General features: G+C 39.0%; 2 protein-coding genes across 5 annotated transcripts in view; both read right to left on the bottom strand.

The window, feature by feature from the left end:
• Positions 1-7,461, bottom strand: part of plch1 (phospholipase C, eta 1) — a 141,145-nt gene extending 133,684 nt beyond the window's left edge. For 2 of the 4 annotated variants that reach the window (XM_067419097.1, XM_067419099.1), the window contains exon 1: positions 7,322-7,453. The gene's annotated coding sequence lies outside the window, so the exon portion shown is untranslated. Of the gene's footprint in view, positions 1-7,321 lie in introns of all 4 variants that reach the window. The other 2 variants (XM_067419101.1, XM_067419100.1) reach the window with 2 other exon arrangements.
• Positions 7,462-9,923: 2,462 nt separating this feature from the next.
• c18h3orf33 (c18h3orf33 homolog (H. sapiens)) lies at positions 9,924-19,141 on the bottom strand. Its single transcript, XM_067419871.1, has 5 exons — positions 19,029-19,141; positions 18,786-18,845; positions 15,446-15,599; positions 13,191-13,351; positions 9,924-11,266 (listed from the first exon to the last, which is right to left on the bottom strand). The coding sequence occupies exons 1-5, from the start codon at positions 19,134-19,136 to the stop codon at positions 10,994-10,996; spliced, it is 756 nt and encodes a 251-aa protein (XP_067275972.1). The 5' UTR covers positions 19,137-19,141; the 3' UTR covers positions 9,924-10,993.
• Between the last annotated feature and the right edge of the window lie 104 nt (positions 19,142-19,245).

The raw sequence follows: 19,245 nt of genomic DNA, 5'->3' as shown, positions 1-19,245 counted from the left end.
ACAGGGGGGAAAAATGAACGTAATTGGTATTAAATAATTAAACATTAAATGTGATTTTTTTTTTTTTTTTTTACCGTTAAAGAACATTTCATTTGATTTTGGCGTTTCCTGTAATAACATTAACAGTAACTTATAGTGAAGTTAGGTTAAATAAATTAGCTCACTTCCAATAACCCATTGACAGACTACCAGCAAACCTAAAAAAAACGATCAAAGCCTCTCTTCTGCACATAAAGACGTGATTAAAAACTCACTTTCATTAGAGCTAAGTATATTAGCAAACTGCTAATAAAAAACGGTTGAGATGCTAACAGACTTTTTCAAAGACACTGAACAATTTTAATAAAGTAAATATTCGACAGAAGCGTGTCAATTACAGTAAGAAACGTGTACGGAACAGTTTTATATTATTTGTGTAATGTTTATGGACTAAACTTACCTGAAAGCAGCGAAAATAACAGGAGCGTGTCCGTTACTGTGCTGTTGCTGGCTTGCTGCAAACTCCGGCCCGTTTCCATGGTAACTTCCAGTGTTTGCCTGTTCAACGCACGCCCGTCAAAGTCACGCAGCAGCATTACGTAAATAAACACGTACATTACCAATTTAATGAACAGTCAGTTTATTTATCAGATGATGACAAATGTTCAGACAGTTTGGCAACTCAAAAAACTTTGGCACAAGAGTATGCACCATTTCTGACTAAAAACTGTGAGGAATATTCTTGGAGTGAAAACTGCGATTACAAACTGCCTGTTTTTTTTCTGATTTCCTCAAGTGAAAATTTACCTAAAACCCACAGATGGCGTCGCGTCGCTTCGTCTTTCTCTCGGGTTGGTGGCAAAGAAATGAATGGGCATCATGAGCAAACAACAGATAAACACAGCATCGGCCTCCAGTATATTGGGCCGACCCAAAGCCGACGAGCTGGAAATAAAGCGATATTCGCGTATGCCTGGCCGATACTTATTCGATGTTATGATTTGGAGGCCGACGTCCGCTCTGGGGCCGACGTCGGCCAGACGTATGTGTGCTATCTGGGTAGCGCCACCAAGTGGTCAATCGTCGCGATTTTTTTATCGAGACCAGAAGATGAGCCCATACACATGTGTACCAAGTTTGGTGAAGATATCTCATTTCATTTTTGAGTTATAGTCTTTTTAGTAAAATAGGCTCCGCCCTCAGCGTCCATTTTGATCCCCTTATCTTCCGTGAATCGAAATTTCAACTTTTTCTCAATGAATGTTCATATTCAGACTACAGACAACATTTTGGCACTGGTTTGGTTTTGATCGGTCAAAAAACCAGGGACTAGTTCGTAAAAGTAGGTTTTCAACAAAATTCAAAATGGCGGAAAATTTTTAATGACGGAAATGAAATCGGAGATATACGTTTTGTTTGCCAAGGTCTCAGCTTTCCAATGATATAAGACACTTGAGTGTGGACCAAACGGTTTAGGAGTTATGAGCCATTTTGCGCAATCGATTGCTATAGCGCCACCTATAGGCCAATCTGGCTCATAATTTGATAACCTTTCCTCGATTTTTGTACTACCTATTGACAAAGTTTCAAGTTTCCAGCCCTTACGGTTTGGTCTGCACGATGCGTTTTTCGGCTGAATAATAATAATAATAATTAAAGCTGCGAGCAGCATTTAGCGGGGTTCAAGCCATTTAAGGTCTTTAAGCATTTGACACCTTTTGCATGAAAGGTTTTTAAGCACTGAATGAATTTGAGAGATATCAGGTGAAATGAAGTGATAAACTGACAAAATGTGATTTTAAATATTATAATAGTGACTTTATAAAGTCTAAATATGAATTGATCAGGAGAGTGCAGAGAATCATACTGCTGTGGTTTGGTTCTGATCAGGCAAAAAACCTAGGACTAGTTTAGAGGCAAAGTTGTTCAGTATGAGAAGATCTATCATAATATATGCATATTATGTGGCTGTTTTAACCCCACCTGATTACAGAGATGGAAAATACCATTTACAGGCAATTCACCATAGGGAATACATGGTTTTCAAAGCTTTTTAACACTTATAGCGCCCCCTATACTCCGATCTCCATAAAACATTGCATGTGTCTTCAACATGTTATGCCACATATACCCAACAATTTTCGTGAAGTTTTGAGTTTCCTCTTAGGATTTATAGGCTTTTGAGTGTATTTTGCCACGCCTCTTTTCTAAATGGCCCTGTTATAGCCATCCAAATGCAAGAAATCAACTTTTTTTTGATAATTATTGATCTAGAGAGTCCAGAGAATTTTCCTAGACTGGTTTGGTTCTGATTGCGCAAAAAACCAGGGACTAGTTCGCAAAAGTAGGTTTTTAACATTATTGCAAATATTTATTTAACAATTTGATTGACCGAAATGGTTCTAGAGGCAAAGTTGTTCAACATGAGGAGATCTATCATATGATATGCATATTTTGCCGATGTGTGCAACACCACGTGATTGCAGAGCCATAAAACTCGTTAGCGCCAACTAGTGGCCGATTTCTTTCAAAATTCTTACAGACCTCTAGGACCATGAGTCAAACATGCCTACTGAGTTTCGTTCTGGTCGACCTCCGTTAACCCTGTCTAATAGGTGCTCAAATTTCATTGGCCGATGGCGGCCATGTTTTTTGAGATACGCCAATGTTCTCATAGACAGACATGGTACCTTGGGCCAAGACACTGCATACCAATTTTCCAGTCAATCGGACTAGCGGTCGCGTGGTTATAGCCCTTTTTGTGTTTTTTCCATGTTATAGCGCCAACAAGTGGCCAATCGCAGCGATTTTTTTATCGTGACCAAAGACTGAGCCCATAAACACGTGTAGCAAGTTTGGTGAAGATATCTCATTTCTTGCTGGAGTTATAGCCTCTTTAGTAAAATAGGCTCCGCCTTAAATGTACATTTCCACGCCCCTTTTCGTTCATGAGTCAAAATTTCAACTTTTTTTTGATAATTATTGATATTCAGACTAGAGAGAACATTTTGGCACTGGTTTGGTTCTGATTTGTCAAAAAACCAGGGACAAGTTCGCAAAAGTAGGTTTTTGACAAAATTCAAAATGGCGGAAAAATTTGCATACCGGAAATGAAATCGGAGATATACGTTTTGTTCGTCATGGTCTCAGCTTTCCAATGATATAAGACACTTGACCCTTAGGATGAACGGTTTAGGAGTTATGAGCCATTTCGCGTTCTTGGTTGCTGTAGCGCCACCTATTGGCCAATCTGGCTCATAATTTGATAACCTCTCCTCGATTTTTGGACTACCTATTGACAAAGTTTGAAGTCTCTAGCATTTACGGTTTGGTCTGCACGATGAGTTTTACGGCAGAATAATAATAATAATAAAAATCAGTACAATTACAATAGGGTTTCAGCATTTCATGCTTGAACCCCTAAAAAAATCAGTACAATTACAATAGGGTTTCAGCACTTCGTGCTTGAACCCCTAATAACAATAACTGCAGCAGAAGCAATGATAGTAATAACAGCAGCAGCAATAACTACAGAAGCCTTATTATAGCAAAAACTGCAGCAGCAGCAATAATAACAATAACTGCAGCAGCAATAATAGCAATAACTGCAGCAGCAATAATAGCAATAACTGCAGCAGCAATAATAGCAATAACTGCAGCAGCAATAATAGCAATAACTGCAGCAGCAATAATACCAATAACAGCAGCAGCAATAATAGCAATAACTGCAGCAGCAATAATAACAATAACTGCAGCAGCAATAATAACAATAACTGCAGTTGCAATAATAACAATAACTGCAGAAGCAATAATAGCATTAACTGCAGCAACAATAATAACAATAACTGCAGCAGCAATAATAACAATAACTGCAGCAGCAATAATAGCAATAACTACAGCAGCAATAATAACAATAACTGCAGCAGCAATAATAGCAATAACTGCATCAGCAATAATAGCAATAACTGCAGCAGCAATAATAGCAATAACTGCAGCAGCAATAATAGCAATAACTGCAGCAGCAATAATAGCAATAACTGCAGCAGCAATAATACCAATAACAGCAGCAGCAATAATAGCAATAACTGCAGCAGCAATAATAACAATAACTGCAGCAGCAATAATAGCAATAACTGCAGCAGCAATAATAGCAATAACTGCAGCAGCAATAATAGCAATAACAGCAGAAGCAATAATAGCAATAACTGCAGCAGCAATAATAGCAATAACTGCAGCAGCAATAATAGCAATAACTGCAGCAGCAATAATAGCAATAACTGCAGCAGCAATAATAGCAATAACTGCAGCAGCCACCAAAACCATAAGCAGCAGATCTATTCCGCCAAGACCAAACATATGAACATTACCATGCCAAACACTCCGAGAATTGCCATGACAGAACTACATTTTGCTGATGACAGTGATCAGGAGGTACAATGCAGAGCTCTCTGAAAATTAGTTTACTAGTCATAATTATGAGTTCTACAAAGACGTGAGCACTTCTCATGTCAGAATCAAGTGATTACAGTAATTCCAACACTGTGTGAATGCACCTTTACTTCAAGTATACAGACCGGAAATAGATGACGTCTATATTCTTCTGAAGGTCATTACAGGGAGTGCTCTTAAAGTGGACCTACTGTAACTTTTTTGGCTGATATGCTTAGCTTGGAAATTAAGAAAGCAAAAAAGGTGGTTCTCAAAGTTAGGGTGGACTTAAAAAGCATAATGAATGCGCTAAAACTGTGAAACGTTCATGGCTTTGGCTGATCTATACAGTAGGAGTGGCAGGCACATTTACTATGACCCAGAACTATAGTGACCGACACTGGGATCCGTTTCAAGGCAGCCGAGGACTAACTTCACTGAAGCCACGCTGAGAACACAAAGAATACAGTTAACATGTCTTGTCTTCTGTCCCCGGAGAATAAAGGCTAAATAATTAATCTAGTCTCCGCTTCCACATAGAAGCTTGTTTGCGGCCCCACGCTACACCCGAGCAGGGGAGAAAATGATACGCTGAGCTTGGAAAACACTGGAGTCATTTTACCCCACACGTTCCAATACACAGAAATATGCATACACTTTGAATAGGAGCTCTTTGCAGTGACAAATACAAGACTGTCTTGGTTGCAAAGCCTAACCTTTCCTAAGTGCGTGTGTGTGACATTTATTTCCCTATAATGTGATTCTCTATGTGGGGGCGTCTTGTAGAGCCAAACACAGGTCATGTACACATGCAGGTGATATAACAGTGTGTGCTATGAATATGATAAATATATTTGCTTTTTGAGCTAAATCAATACTGTAGAGATATCAGGGATTAACGGGTTATGGGTTAAACCTCAAGAGTGGCATATTTGAGCTTTATTATTGGGCTCCATTTCAAAGCTGGCAGATTTACAGACAAAGACGCGCACACACACAATCATTCTAGGTCCATACTTATCTGGTTAAAGTCTATGAATAATATTTGTATTTGGGGATTTGTTGAACACGAGTAACAGTGGCTGTTGAGGCTTCAGGGAACAGCACACACCCAGATAAATTTACCAGCCTACAAAGTCAGTACGCTCTGTCAACTTGTGTGAACACTATAACCTCTCTATAATCCCCTCCATTCACTTTTTTATGCCACCCTCTGGATATGTAATGCACTTACAAAAAATAAACAAAAAAATAAACTTGACTTGCCTTATAATATTGCATAATTTCCACTATGAGCGAAACTATGTGACTAATATAATAAAAATAATATATACACTGATCAGGCATAACATTATAACCTAATATTGTGTTGAACCAAGGGTAAACATGGTCTACAACAGTGCTTAGGTAGGTGGAGCGTGTCAAAGTAACATCCACACGGATGGAGGACCCAAGGTTTCCCAGCAGAACATTGCCCAAAGCATCACACTGCCTCTGCCGGCTCGCCTTCTTCCCAAATCATCCTGGGGCCATGTGTTCCCCAGGTAAGCGACACACACACACACACACTCGGCCACCCACGTGATGTAAAAGTAAACGTGATTCCTCAGACCAGGCCACCTTCTTCCATTGCTTCGGGTCCAGTTCTGATGCTCACGTGCCTATGTTGGTGCTTTCGGTGGGGTCAGGGGTCAGCATGGGCAACCTGACTGGTCAGCGGCTATGCCGCCCCATACGCAACAAACTGAGATGCTCCGTGTATTCTGACAGCTTTCTATCAGAACCAGCATTAACTTCTGGAGCAGTTTGAGCTCCAGTAGCTCGTCTGTTTTGATCGGACCACACGGGCCAGCCTTCGCTCCCCACGTGCATCAATGAGCCTTGGCCGCCCATGACCCTGTGGCCGGTTCTCCACTGGTCCTTCCTTGGAGCACTTTTGATAGATACTGACCACTGCAGACCGGGAACAGCCCACAAGAGCTGCAGTTTTGGAGATGCTCTGACCCAGTCGTCTAGCCGTCACAATTTGTCCCTTGTCAAATCGCTCAAATCCTTACGCTTGCCCATTTTTTCTGCTTCTAACACATCAACTTTGAGGACAAAATGTTCACTTGCTGCCTAACAGCCACTAAAACCCACTAACAGGTGTCGGATGAAGAGATCATCAGTGTTATTCACTTCACCTGTCAGTGGTCATAAAGTTATGCCTGATCTGATCGTTGTATGTATATTTATACTCATCAAGGCTGCATTTATTAAAAAAAAAGACAAATACAGACAAAAAAACAGTAGTATTGTGAAATATTATAACAATTTAAAAGAATGTTTTTTTATTTATTTATTTAAATTAACTTTAAAATATAATTTATTTCTGTGATGAAAAGCTGAATTTTCAGCATCATAACTCCAATTTTAAGCGCCACATGAACCGTCAGAAATATGAGAGAGAGAGAGAGAGAGAGAGAGAGAGAGAGAGAGAGAGAGAGAGAGAGAGAGAGAGAGAGAGAGAGAGAGAGAGAGAGAGAGAGAGAGAGAGAGAGAGAGAGAGAGAGAGAGAGAGAGAGAGAGAGAGAGAGAGAGAGAGAGAGAGAGAGAGCGCATTTAAGTACAGAGTAACATGTAACTACATGTATTTAGTTTGGTTTAGGGTTATCTGCAAGCAATTATGCATAATTTATAGTTAGCACAATAGTAACTACATGTAACATATATAACAATGACAATAAAATAAAGTGGTACTCTAGTTAAGAGACACTTATAGCAGCATAATCGTTCACTGCCACTATTAAAATAATCACAGTTCAAGAGAATTAGGAAAAGTTACTCCGCGAAAGAGAGAAAAGTGAAACTTCTTCGTCTGGTTCCGTTCAAACGTGCACCTGCTCTCAACAAAGAACGGAGAGAAATCACTTACTTCAGTTCCTCTGCCTCAAGAGTTTGCTGATAATTCCGCTTTCGGTCAGCCTTGACTCTTTTCGTGTAGGCTAAACATTGTGCATGTATTTCCCTCTACCCCGGCGCGTCTGCAGCTTCTCCTTCCCATGTAAAGCAGTGTTTACTGTTTAACTGTAAGTCTCCGCTCTCATTCAAAAGCTCCGGACTGACCGGAGCCGAGAGGACTCGGAGCAGCCGCAAAAACAGGAGCGGAGTTCGGGAACGGACTGATGACGACCGAGCGAGATCGGTCCGCTCAGTTAGCGGCGATTAATTCGTTCTTGAAAGTATTTCATTTCAACACTAAAACTTAGACAATGAACAATTTACACGTGGACTTTGAAAGTTATTTAAAAAGTCAGGTTGTAAAAAAATATTATGCATATTCTTGCATTATTAAGACATTAACAATAGGAATTAATCATCCAAAATATTATGAAATGACTGCTTATATACAAAGTTTGGTAACACTTTATTTTAGTGTCCTTATTACATGTACTTACCATAGTATAACAGTAAATGATGCATAATTACATGCAACCCTTAACCAAACCCTAATCCTACCCTAACCCTATAGTAAGTACATGTTGTTAATGATTATTAATCAGTACTTAAATATATAATTACACCAATGACACTATAAAGTAAAGTATGATTTTATTTTGCTATATTATATAGGCTACACTTTTTTAAGGTGCCTGTGTTACAAGGCAAGGCAAGTTTATGTGTTTAGCACGTCAATGACATTTCAAACTGCTTTACATAGAAATGAATTAAAATAGTGATAACATATGTATATGAAATAAGTGTAATACAGTGTAATTATACATTTAAATACTGAGTAATAATAATTAACCACATGTGGTTATACTGTTGGGTTAGGGTTTGGTTTAGTTGCATGTAATAATGCATCATTTATAGTTATTAACTACATATAACGTGTAGCACTGACACTGTAAAATAAAGTGTTACCTTTTATATTATTAAAGAAATATGAATTTCTCTTTATTATTAACAAAACAAAAAAACGAGAGACGCAAAGCCAGTCGAGGAGCTTAACATTCCAAGCGTAGAATTTGATACAATGAGGAGAGAGGAGTTTTGTTCTCTCTCCCACACGAACACAAAGGGCATATTTTCCTGTCACACGTCTCTCATCCATCAGTCCTTCCACAGTTTCCACAGGTTCTTCTGTAACCGCCCATGTGCTGAGTCTCAGTTCAAAGTCTGCTACACTCAGACCCAATGCACCTTACAATTCAAACCGTCTGTCCAATTACAGCCCAGCATCTCTGCCTCAGTCACAAGGGACATTTGCACAAAAAAAGAGCGAAAGGAGGGGGCAGGTCACTTCCTCCCCCCCATGCCCATTAGAATAGATAGACTATTGCCATTGAGAACTGAGGACGAAAACAAAACCCTACCAGAGGACCTGCGCTCTCACTGTTGAGCAAACCACTGGGAGGGCCATTAGAGGTTAGTTAGAGTCTAACCAGTCTGAGGCTATCACTTGTTATGCTCAGACTGTTTGTTTGCTCATGTTCTTCATTTGGTAGAGAAAGCAAAAGCACCAGGAATCATTTTGAGACTCTGGTTGACTTAGTTGGTTCATGCAACTCTGTAACAATCTTGTTTGCATCTTGAATATAATGTTTAAGCTTGAAATGTTTTTTAGTCATATACAGTCAAGACAAAAATTATTCAGACACCCGACATAATGTTTCACTAGTGTGTGCAGGACATTATAGTGAATTTCTGTAAGTGAGGACAGCCAAATAAAGTAAACTGTGACATATTACACCCAGAAATTCTTCATACAGTGACTCCCAGTAAAACTAGGACCAAAATGATCCAGACACTTTAAGCTGAACATATTTCGCTGAAGTGTTTTCTCTTTAATTGCTAATGTGATCTTTGACTCCATAGACTGAACTAAATGAAGCATTGCTTGGTCGTTGGTTGAGCTAAACTGTGATTGGTTGATTGTAATCATTACATCCTTTTCTATCAAAGTGATCTGACACAGTTTAACTCTGAATTCTTGTCATATTTTATTATTATTTATTTTCTAACTATAGCAAATAAAAGGTGATAATGTGAGAAAATGTTGAAGGTGTCTGGATACATTTTGGTTTGACTGTGTGTGTGTGTGTGTGTGTGTGTATATATATATATATATGTGTGTGTGTGTGTGTGTGTGTGTGTGTGTGTGTATATATATATATATGTGTGTGTGTGTGTGTTTTTTGCGTGTGTGAATATATACAGTATATATATATATATATATATATATATATATATATATATATATATATATACACACACACACACACACACACACACACACACACAACACAACACATAATATCTATAAATATAAATAAACATATTTAGACAAAAAGTTTTATGTTAGATATGTTTAATCGATGACATAGATACATATATATTATAGAATATATATTATCAATATATGTCAATTTGATATATATATATACTGTCTATATATATATATATATATATATACACACACAATATAATTTAATTATATATATTATAAAATTTATTATGCATATGTATTTAAACACTTTATACAATAGATTGTTTCAAAGCAGCTTCATGTTAATAAACAGGAATTTTCATAAACAAGAATAAAATTGATCATTTATGAAACAAAATTAATTCAGCTCTACACAAGCTAAGTGTCATTATTCAGCTCTATGTTGTTTTTAATTCAGTTTAATAACAGTGTGAATAATGCAGAGGTTATTAAATATGAATCCGTTCAGCTATAAACAGCTCTACAGAATACAATAGTGTCATTATTCAGCTTAATTCATTTACAGTGTCGATGTTGCAAAGTCGGTGTCGATATCCAGCTCAAATTGTGTTCTTATAGTGTCAGTGCGGTTAAATCGATAATATTACCAATTATACAATGGCCCGGTTACACAGACAGGGCTGAGATTAAGCCAGAACTAGTCTTTAGTTCAATATAGGGCTTTTAGAAACGTGCCTTAGAAGAAAAAAAACATTACTGCAGTGCATCTTCAGACAAAACAAGGCCACTGATATAATTAAAGATTAAGTTGCTTTCAGATAAAACAGCTCAAACATGCATTTTAGTCTCCATTAAAGAACCTTATTGTCCTCTTCTGGCCTTCTTCTCTTTAAGTCTTAAGGCCTTTAGGACCCTGAGAAGGCGGCACCCCTCCTGTTTCTATAGTAATGGGGATCCCTCCTCCTCCTCACGTCTCCACGGGGGCATCGGTAGACCCCCACTGCCATGTCATCGTGACAAAGCACTCCCCCATCTCTCCAGGGAAAGAGAAAACCGAGATGGATTTATGGGAGGAGGGAAGAGTACAAAGGCTTTCCGGCTGTCAGGGATATGATGATGATGGGGTGCAACACTACAAGTGTAAGACGGCATGAATAATGTGATGGATTATTCAACACTGCAGAATTTCTGTCTTCGTGTTGGGTAAATAAGGACATGTGTGAAGAGACACATTCTCAACAGGTCCAAGTAATAACAACACATGGAAATCTCTCACGTGGAAGTTTAATTGTGCTTCCCTTATCACATTTCGTATAAAATATTACCTTGCACAATGTATAACCGACCTTGATTTTTTTAAAAGAAGTGAATATTTCACTTCTCTCTAGTCCTAGACGTCCATTTGAAGAGTTTCTTAACTGATCTGACCACTATATTGTTCTTGAAGACATCCGTAGCTCTCTCCCAGCGACTCTCCTCCTTCCACAGGCCTTTCCCTTTCTTCTCTGCCCGTCTCTCGGCCCTCAGGAAGCGCTTGTAGAGACTCCAGTAGATCCGGGAGTGAGGATCCAGACCCACGAGAGGAGACGTCCTGGCCAAACCATGCCTCAAAAGCTCCTCATTCACACACGTGTTAAAGAGTGAGCCCTAGAAAAAGCACAGTATGACTAATAACATAGCAAAACAAAAACATTTATATGAGATATTTCATCATTTATACAATCTTTTAATTTAGCACAGGGTTCCCCACATGTTTCTTGTTAGTGTTTTTCTTTTTTATTACTAGATTTTTAACCCTCTGTTGCTCCTTGGTCATTTTTGAAAGAAAAAAGGTTCTTTTTTTTAACCTTTTTTTGATCTGAATGGTACGAAATTTGGTAAAGGTTTTGGCACTTGCTATATGAACACACACACACAAAATCACCGACATGATTTGAAAAGATTAAACCAAACCTGTGATGAGCGCATTGGAAATGAATGGGAGATGAATTTCACCTGGTGGACGCGTTTGGTACTGCACACAAACAAAATCTGACTGAAAGATTGTTTGTGATATCAAACTCAAATTTGGAACACAGCCTGATTAGATTTATGACTTTGATTTTCTCACAGTTTTAGAGTAAAACATTATATTTGTCATACACATTGGAAATAGTATTTATGTACATTTTTCATAATAAACTTAAAGTTCTATATCTTTAAGCTTACTTCTTTCAAATGCCAAATGTCTTTAAAAAGTCTTTGCTCCAAAACATTGGATGGATGGATGGATGGATGGATGGATGGATGGATGACAGTGAAATAATATAGTTGGAAGGAATCACTTTGTTCACTTTCACAAGTTGTTCACTTGGCGGCCATATTTGCAACTATTTCGGCCATCCAAAAATAAGTCCTATCTATTTGAGTGGGGGAATCCTGCAATCTCAAAAACTGCTTGTCGAACTCACAATTAAATAACATTTCAGCATTTCAACAAATATCGGACATAACTGTCCCTTAAATGTTGTTTCTCATGCTCAAATAGCATTAAAAACTTTTTTTTTCTGGCCAGACCCGTCAACGCACAGTCCTGATTTTACCAATCAGCGATTGGCTCTTTTATTTAGAAGGCGGGACTTATTGCCATTTAGTGTGTTGCACTTTCTCCCATTCATAGTAATAAGAGTGTAGCACCATCTTTCTGTATATAAAGTCTTTGGCCTCAAGAGGACTCAAAATGACTTAAAACGCATTAAAATAGGCGAAAACAACTACAAATCAAGGTACTTCTTATTTTACCTCATCCTTATTTGAAGAAACAGAGCTCCCACTCTCTTTAAATAACCTGACTATATAAGGACACTCCATGGCCATTTTTATAATGAATAATATCTCAATAATATCCCAGTTTTCTAGATTATGCCAAACTCTAAAATATTTTATCAGATACAACATTTGAGCAAAAAATATTTATACACTGCAAAAAATGCTCTTCCTACCTAGTAATTTTGTCTTGTTTCTAGTCTAAATATCGAACAATTCTTAAATCAAGATGCATTTACTATATAAGTAAAACGGCACAAGATATTTTTTCTTATTTTCTTGAAAATAAAATCAAAATGAAGTGAGTTTTTGCTTAAAACAGGCAAAATTATCTGCCAATGGGGTGAGAAAAATAATCTTGTTTCTTGTTTCCGTCCCAAACAGAAATAAGATTACTTTTCTCACCCCATTGGCAGATCATTTTGCTTGTTTTGAGCAAAAACTCACTTCATTTTGATATTTTTATTTTATTTTAATATCTTATGTCATTTTACAGATCTAGTAAATGCATCTTGAATTAAGAATATTTAGATATTTGGACTGGAAACAAGAAAAAAATACTCAATAAGAAGAGCTTTTTTTGCAGTGTATAGCAAAGAGAAATCATGGGGTGTTTGAATAGTGTTGTGCACAATTGGGCCTTGCAGTCAAAACGACTGAAAACCACTGCTCCTTTCTACTCTAGGCATTAAAGCCTCTCATTTGTCAAGATAACAACTTTCAGGATGGGCTCTGACTCTGAGCTAATCTGGTCGATCTCACGTACCCTGTTAACTGACACTAGGCAGTGGAGGGTCTGGTTCTGTCGAGCGATCAGCCGGAGCCACACCGTCTCATCCGGTTTCAGCTGTCGAGCGATCCAGTCGTGTCCCTCTGAGGTCATCTCCAATCCGGCCAGCCGTACGTCCATGAGGGTCACGGACTGACCTGATTGGGTCAGAAAGAGTCGCTTTAAAGGGGTGGTTGCATGCGATCTGACTTTTTTAACTTTAGTTAGTGTGTGATGTCGCTGCTTGAGCATAAACAGTCTCTGCAAAGTTACAGCGCTGAAAGTTCAATGCAAACGGAGATATTGTCTTTTAAAGTTAAGGCAGTTTATTGCCTACAAAAATGGCCGGTTTGGACTACAACGAGCTTATTCCTGGGTTGGTGACATCATAAACCCTCGCTAGTCTCCGCAGATGTGACTTCTGCCCGTAATGGGAAGGGGCGTGGCTTCCGGACAACCTGTGCCTGGCATTTCAGCCAATAAAAATACAGGAAACTACATTTGGCCATCTGACCAATCTAAGACCATTGTGTTTTTCAGAGGGATGGGCTTCATAGAAGCAGGAAGCAAACGAGCCGTTCAAAGGACAGTGGAGACAGCGGTGTGGAAGAAAGGTATTAAAAAAAGAAGTATTAAGATTATGTTATACTGCGCCCCATAAACACAACCAAGCCTAGAAAAAACACGGAACCACCGCTTTAAAACCGCTTTATCAACAACAAGACTGTTTCAAAGTGCTTTTACGATGGGAAAATAGTTTACGGAGCCACTATAAAGCAGTGAGCCTTCTCAAGGATTTAATGAAAGGCCGTTTTTGAACAAGGCCAGTGCTTTCCTGATATGAGTATCTGTGGGATCCGGGAGAAAGCTAGATACGTCCATATGGTACAAGCACCACGAGGTCAAGCTTAACACGGCCATCTGTGGCTCACAGTGACACTGACTGATATAATGGAGTTGATCTGTGACTGGTATGGTGTCAGAAAAAGCACGTCTAAACTCATTTTGAAGGCATGGCTGGTCCGTAATAGAATTACACCGACTCCCTCCCTTCACTAACTGCTTTACAGAGATTCATTTGAAACACGATCTTGTAAATGTGCAAATGTTAATAACCCAGCAGCAATTTGATTCAGTTCTGAAACGAGATGAATCTTACAGCACACACAGAGAAAAAGTGTCTCACAGTTGTACCTTTAGGGTACAACAGCTTGTCATTAGGGCAGAGGGGAGAGTGGGGTAAGTTGACCCACCCCCTTTATCTTGGCAACTATACACTTTTATTGTCATGTGACAATATATTTTGGAACCACTCATAATTTCAGACTGTAAAAAATGTTTTTATTTTTTTTTAAATGGAGGAATGGAAGGAAACCATTTCCTTTAAAAACTGTGTTTGGCTTGTCAAATAAAAATTTTAGCATACACGGATGTAATGGCTGTTGCATCAAAGCAAATTTGTCCAGGTCTGAACTATTTATGATCCATATTGGTGATTTAGTAATGTATAAAACCATGCAAATCATTTAGCTAAATATTAGCCTGAATAAGTCAGATAGCCCCAGTTTAATCCAAAATGGCAGCTATGGGGCAAAGTGAGCCAAATGCTGTGGGGTAAATTGAGCCACAGGAACACTTTTTTTTATAAGAAGCAATGTTTTTAAACCCTTCGTCATAGATGTATTCTGATCATTTAAAATGATAGCAAACATCCTGAAATTAATTTAGATACTTTCATGGTACTTCTGCCTTGTGGACTTTATTTTATTTTGTGGACCACACAAGTAAAAAATGGCTCATCAGATCTCAATCTCTCTTTTAATCTACCCTTAAAAGGACATATTTGTACCTTTTTTTAACCACAAAAAGGTTCATAGTAGTACCTTAGTAGTACCATGTGTACTCTAAGGTACTAATATGGACCTTTTAGGAGTAAAAAAGGTACAAAGATACTGCCCAGTGACAAGCTGTACCCCTAAAGGTACAATGTTGACACCTGTTTTCTCTGTGTGTAGGACGACGAGAGAGAAAAATCTTTTATGCTCTAATGACTGAAATTAAAAGACTAATAAGTGAATGGGCGTCTACAAGCACTACAACAGGAGAAGAAAATGGCCTATTAAAGATTGAGTCATAATTGAGAGCAGCTGTTCAGATGAACGACAGCTGTAAAATAAATGTGCAGGCCTACTGATAGGACATTTAATTAAAGTGTGTGAGGGGGTCTGACCAGGGGGGTCATGTGTCCTTACGTTTAATAAGCAGACAACTGAGCAAAGGCACATAAATGGGGATGTGTTCCACTTCAAGCCCTTCCTCTGTGATGTTTCTTAGTCTTCCTCTGATGCTGATGTTCCTCTCAATGAACCGAGCTGGAATATCAGTGGCACAGCTGAATTTTGTAATCTGCAGAACAATCACAGGAAAATGAAATATTGATATCATGCCAGAGCACTGGGAGCCTCTGCAGGTGAATGCTAGAACTACATCACACTGGCATTTTATATCAGAAAAACAATGTCCTGAGTCCTGACCGATACCAGTGAAGCTGTTCTCATGAGCAGGATGGCCAAGGCTGTTTTCATAAGAGAGCAACAGCTTCTCGAACAAGGAAAAAGCTGGGAATTCATCAGGATTGGTTGGTTCATTGAACCGTTGTGGTTTGCTATAGAGTGCAACAGTCGCAATACGGAAGAAAAAAACTCCATTCATTTTCGCCATAGGGAAATTGATTTTGAACGATAACCTTTAAAGAAAGACCTACTGTGAGCTACGAGGTTGTTAGTCGTGCCTTTCAATGACATGGAAACTGTCATTCATGCTTTTATCTCATCCAGATTAGACTATTGCAAAACACACACACACACACACACACACACACACACACACACACACACACACACACACACACATCCAGATTGGCCTATTGCAACTCTCTCTCACACTCACACACACATCCAGATTGGACAATTGCAACTCACACGCTCTCACTCACACACACACATCCAGGATTGGACTATTGCAACTCTCACACTCTCACTCTCACACACACACACACACACACACACGCACACACGCACAGAACTAGCAACTTGTTATTTTTGGGGTTGTCCAGAAACTTGCGCTCAAGGTTGCAGCTGGTGCAAAAATTTGACAGGCACAAAGAAGTGGTCTAGTAATTTGGCCTCTTTGCACTGGTTTCCTGTTGATTTTAGAGCTATAAAGTTTTGATCATGGTGTCTACAGGTTTAGATTGTCTTGCTCCAGAGTACACATCATGTCTGTTACAGCATCATTGTTCTGCTAGACCCCTAAGATCGTCCCAGAGTTTGCTCTTACATATTCACAAATCACAGTTGAAAACCAAAAGAGATCGTGTCTTTGTGGCAGCCCCACGTCTTTAGAAAAATCTTCCCCTACACATTAGAGCCTGTGAATCAATAGTGTGTGTTAAATATATGCTAAAGACACACCTGATGATCACTGTTGTATATTGGGTTGTTGTTATGTGTTTGAGTCATTTTTAGATATGACAAGCACTGGTCAACTTGGGTTGATTTTAAATGTGCTTAAATAAATGTTGATTGATTGATTGATTGATTAATCAATGATATATGCTTCTGCTGAAGCCGCCAGCCAGCATTATTTCAGCTCATTTTTAAAATAATCCTGTTTATCGGTATTCCTGGGGGAAAACTACATTACCCAGGATGCTGTACAGAAAATGACACCAATCAGTCCGTAAAATGTTCCAAATGAGCTCTTTAGCTTAAAGATGCAGTGTGTACATTTTAGCAGCATCTAGCGGTGAGGTTGTAAATTGCAACTGCCCACCCCTCCCTTTTGAAGCACGTAGAGAAGCTACGGTGGCTGTAACTGGACAAAGATGTTGGTTGCGTCCTAAACCTGGAAAATGCTGCCTTCGGAGGACACATATGAAGGCAGGAAGGCGTCAAGCAATGTCTGAATCTAATGTTAGCTTCACTTCCTGTCTCCTGAGAGACCTTTATCTGATCGAGTTTTGAAGTCATCATACATGTATCCTTCGCTGCCTTTGATATCCCACAATCCTGTGCTTTCCATTCAGTGACAGTTGAGCTTGGAAAAAAGATGGCGTCCGAAAGTTGCGTTTGCTGGTCAGTGTGAAAATGTCTTTTTTACCAATATTTTCCACTTCTGGTGTCATTTCTAGCGAGAAATGACTAATGTAGTAATTAAATATGTGCTTAGTTCTCACCAAAGTTCTCTCTATATTGCTGTAGATCATTAAAGTGTTACACTGCCTTAGAAGTCTGTCCGAAATCAGTTTCGTGAGGTGCCTTCGTGCACAAACGCTGCCTTACAAGTCATTGCCTGACAAGGCAGCGAGGCAACTAGTCAGCTGCCTAGGTTTTCGCACGCAGCCATTGTTGTCGGAGAGCACAGAAAGTACCCAGCGCGCTGTAGAGAAGTTTGTCCCTATAGGGCTACTGTAGAAATATGACAGCACAAAATGGCGATTTCACTGTAAAGGGGACCTGTGCTGCGTTCCACTCCACTTTAAGACATGCACTTGCAAACTTCCCTAAGCACTTCCCCTTGGGGGAATCCCTGCCGCCATTTTGAAGTGTGTTCCACTTCGTGAAGTGGACAAGGGAAGTTTGTATGGACAGACCCTTGCTCCCTCGATTTTGACCGAGTGAGCGAGTCTACTTCATATGTACACTTCAGACAGCTTCATATACCACAATGCAACGCGATTGTGACGTCACCACATATCACGTTTAATTTACCCCACCACAAACAACTATAACTATTTTTAAAAACATTTAAAACAACCCAAACACATCCATATACATATAGAATGCTGCATTAAACAATTTCGTAAAGGTAAAAAAATAAATAATATATCAACTCCAGTGGATTCCAAGTGATCAAGGGCTTAGGGCGTTCCAATTCAGTCCGTTTGCAAAGTTTCCGCCAGTAGTGGGCACTCATGCAACGTAGGCATGACGCACATCCGAGTGAACGAGACGGAGGGAAGTTTGCGAGTGAAGGGCATGATAAAAACGAACTGGAACGCAGCACTGCTGTGTGTGTAGATAAAAACGGCTCATTCTTAGGTAATAAAAACATAACGGTTCATTATGTAAGGTCTTTATACACCACTGAAAACATAGTTATATAAATTATACTGCATTTCTGTATTTTACACCCTCATAAATACTACACACTGGGAAAATGCAGACTTGGCAAACGTGGTGGTCATGATATAAAACTCGTCCTCTGTGAGAGTCATGCCTGACAGCAGAAAGTGTGGTGTTATAAAGGTATATCTATTTTTAAAATAAATTTAAATAGTAAAAACTTTGCAAGATAAAATGCTGTGTGAAAAGGGTCCATGCTTCTTAGCCAATCAGTAAAACCAATAGCAATACTACCTCAACCAATAGTGTGAGTTTGGGGCGTTGTCACGGTTTCTGTTTACAGATTATACCAGCTGTTCATTAATTCAAATGCAAACCCCGAAACCATTAGTAGCACTTTATTCGAGCACACAGAGACCATTGGCATCTCGACTGTCAGAAAGAAAAGCGCTGTTTGTCCATTTACCAGTCTGATGCTCCTCGCTATGATGAGAAGACCTGCGATGCCAACACACGTGCTGATGTTCTGTTGGGGAAGACATTGAACATATGCAAATCACAAGATAACACAATACAACATGTCAGCAGCTAGCATACAGCTCGAGTCGTGGTGGTTCACAAACTCAGTATCTCGATACTTGGGCAGTCATATTTCTACTCTAAATGAAATCCGAAGACATGCATTGTTTAAATAGGCTATGCTACTTACCCGCACAATAGTTAAGTTATCGTCAGCAAACTGTGATATATGCGCAATGACATTTTTGGAGGGCTTATCATGCTCGTTCACGTCTGCAGTATCTGAACCTGACGGCATGTTGTTTATAGAGGAAGAACTACAAAATAAAGCCCCGCCCACTGTTAAAGGGTAACAGCTAGACAGAAGCGTTTTTAGTTTCACATCCAGAATGCTTGGAAGTTGGAAT

This window comes from Pseudorasbora parva, chromosome 16 (assembly GCF_024679245.1).
Source record: "Pseudorasbora parva isolate DD20220531a chromosome 16, ASM2467924v1, whole genome shotgun sequence".
NCBI lineage: Eukaryota > Metazoa > Chordata > Actinopteri > Cypriniformes > Gobionidae > Pseudorasbora > Pseudorasbora parva.
Note: the sequence above shows the minus strand (reverse complement) of the source record. Positions and strands in the feature narration are given on the sequence as shown.

Coding starts and splice junctions, on each gene's coding strand:
- c18h3orf33 (XM_067419871.1), bottom strand. CDS start 19,136: ATGCCGTCAGGTTCAGATACTGCAGACGTGAACGAGCATGATAAGCCC. Junction 13,352..15,445: donor CAGTTGTCTGCTTATTAAAC/GTAAGGACACAT, acceptor TGACCCAATCAG/GTCAGTCCGTGACCCTCATG. Junction 11,267..13,190: donor GCCTAGTGTCAGTTAACAGG/GTACGTGAGATC, acceptor TGCTTTTTCTAG/GGCTCACTCTTTAACACGTG.